Source organism: Nestor notabilis, unplaced genomic scaffold (assembly GCF_000696875.1).
Source record: "Nestor notabilis isolate BGI_N333 unplaced genomic scaffold, ASM69687v1 scaffold25850, whole genome shotgun sequence".
NCBI classification, from domain to species: Eukaryota; Metazoa; Chordata; class Aves; order Psittaciformes; family Psittacidae; genus Nestor; species Nestor notabilis.
The window spans coordinates 5,294-7,218 of NW_009911912.1; the positions used below are offsets into that span (position 1 = coordinate 5,294).

The 1,925-nt window shown below is 52.4% G+C and overlaps 1 protein-coding gene across 1 annotated transcript in view; it reads left to right on the top strand.

Moving 5' to 3' along the window:
* POLA2 (polymerase (DNA directed), alpha 2, accessory subunit) overlaps positions 1-1,925 on the top strand; it is a gene marked incomplete at its 5' end in the record, with an annotated part of 7,689 nt that overhangs the window by 5,004 nt on the left and 760 nt on the right. The window contains 2 exons of the mRNA XM_010016994.1: positions 1,295-1,401; positions 1,614-1,673. Of these exons, the coding sequence (XP_010015296.1) occupies positions 1,295-1,401; positions 1,614-1,673 (167 nt within the window). The remainder of the gene's footprint in view (positions 1-1,294; positions 1,402-1,613; positions 1,674-1,925) is intronic.

The window sequence follows — 1,925 nt, forward strand, 5'->3', positions numbered from 1 at the left end:
CAAGCCTGCTGAAGTTTGGGGTTAAATCCCTCTTTTCGTTGAGTTTCCCGCTGGTGTTTTCCACCGGGCAGTGATTTCTTGCCCCCAAAGTATTCCCTTTGGGAGCCAAATCCTGATTTCCTGAGGGAGAAGGGATTTGGGAGTGGAAACCTGGCAAACAGGGAATGGAGCTCCAGGAAACCTGCCTTCCCCAGCCTGTTTTGGCTTAAAATTCCCTGATTTAACTCCATTTATCCCAAGGGAGCAGCTTTTGTTGCTCCTGCTGGGAATCCAGCCGTGCTGCTGGGTGGGTTTGGGGGGTATTTGGCTGTTTCAGGGGGGGTTAGGGTAAATTTGGGGTGGTTTAGGACTGATTTAAGAGTGTTTAAGGAAGACTGAGTGGGATGGCAGCGTTTTAGGGCAGGTTTGGGGTATTTTGGAATGTGTTTGGAGTGTTTTGAGATTGGTTTGGGGATGTTTAAGGAAAGCTCAGAGGGATTGGGGTGGGTTTGGGGCATTTTGTGGCAGATTTGGGGCATTTTAGGATGGGGTTTGGGGTGTTTAGAGAAAGTTTCATGTGATTGTGATGTTTTAGGTCAGGTTTGGGGCATTTTAAGACTATTTTAAGGGTGTTGAAAGCTCAGCATGATTACAGCATTTAAAGGCAGGTTTGGGGTGGTTTAGGCTGGGTTTGGAGTGGTTTAGGTCTGGTTTAGAGTATTGTAAGGAAAGCTCAGCATGTTTGTGGTGCTGTAGAGCAGGTTTGGGGTGGTTTAGGACTAGTTTAGGGCAGGTTTGGGTGGTTTAGGACTGGTTTAGGGCAGGCTTGGATGGCTTAGGACTGGCTTGGGGTGGTTTAGGGCAGGTTTGGGGCGTTTCAGAACTGGTTTGGGGCAGGTTTGGGTGTTTTAAGACTGGTTATGGGCTAGTTTGGGTGCTTCAGGAGTGGTTTATGGCAGTTTTGGGGTGGTTTATGGCAGGTTTAGGACTGGTTCAGGGCAAGTTTAGGACTGGTTTAGGGCAGTTTTAGGACTAGTTTAACACTGGTTAGGGCAGGTTTAGGACTGGATCAGGGCAGGTTTAGGACTGGTTCAGGGCAGGTTTCAGACTGCTTTGGGGCAGGTTTAGGACTGGTTTAGGGCAGTTTTAGGACTAGTTTAACACTGGTTAGGGCAGGTTTAGGACTGGATCAGGGCAGGTTTAGGACTGGTTCAGGGCAGGTTTCAGACTGCTTTGGGGCAGGTTTAGGACTGGGCACCGTGCCCAGGCACGCAGGTTTGGGTGGGTTCAGCCGCAGCCCATCCCCTCTCCGCAGCGTGTGCACTTCGTGTCGGACCCCTGCACCCTGGAGCTGGACGGTGTCGTGCTGGGCCTCACCTCCACCGACCTGCTCTTCCACATGGGAGCCGAGGAGATCAGCAGGTGGGTGCTGGCCGGAAGCCGGGATTCGGGAATCTCCTGCTGGCGCGTGGATCCAGCCCCAGATCCGCAGCATCCGGGTGTGTTGCTGCTCGGTGACGTGGAGGCAGAGCCTCGTGCCCGGCGCAGCAGCTCCTAGTTGTAAATGGCCTCGTGTCTCGTTACTCACAGTCTGTTCTTTGGCCTTTCCCACCCTTTCCTGAATGGTTTTACAGCTCCTCCGGCATCTCGGACCGGTTCACGCGGATCCTGAAGCACATCCTGACACAGAGGAGGTGAGGCCTTGCTACAACCTCTCAGACCCCAAAAAGGGCCTCTTTGGGGGCCAAACCAGGAGTCTCCTATATTATTCCCACCGTCTTCCCCTTGGAAGTCTCTTTTTGACCTCAGAAATTACTTTGGGAGGGGGGTTGTTTCCCTTTAACAACTGGATTCCGAGGGTTTTACCCTAAACCCACAAACCAACTCACCCATTGGTGTGACCCAGACCTGTTGCTACAGGCAGAGGTGGTTGTTCCTGGCTGTGG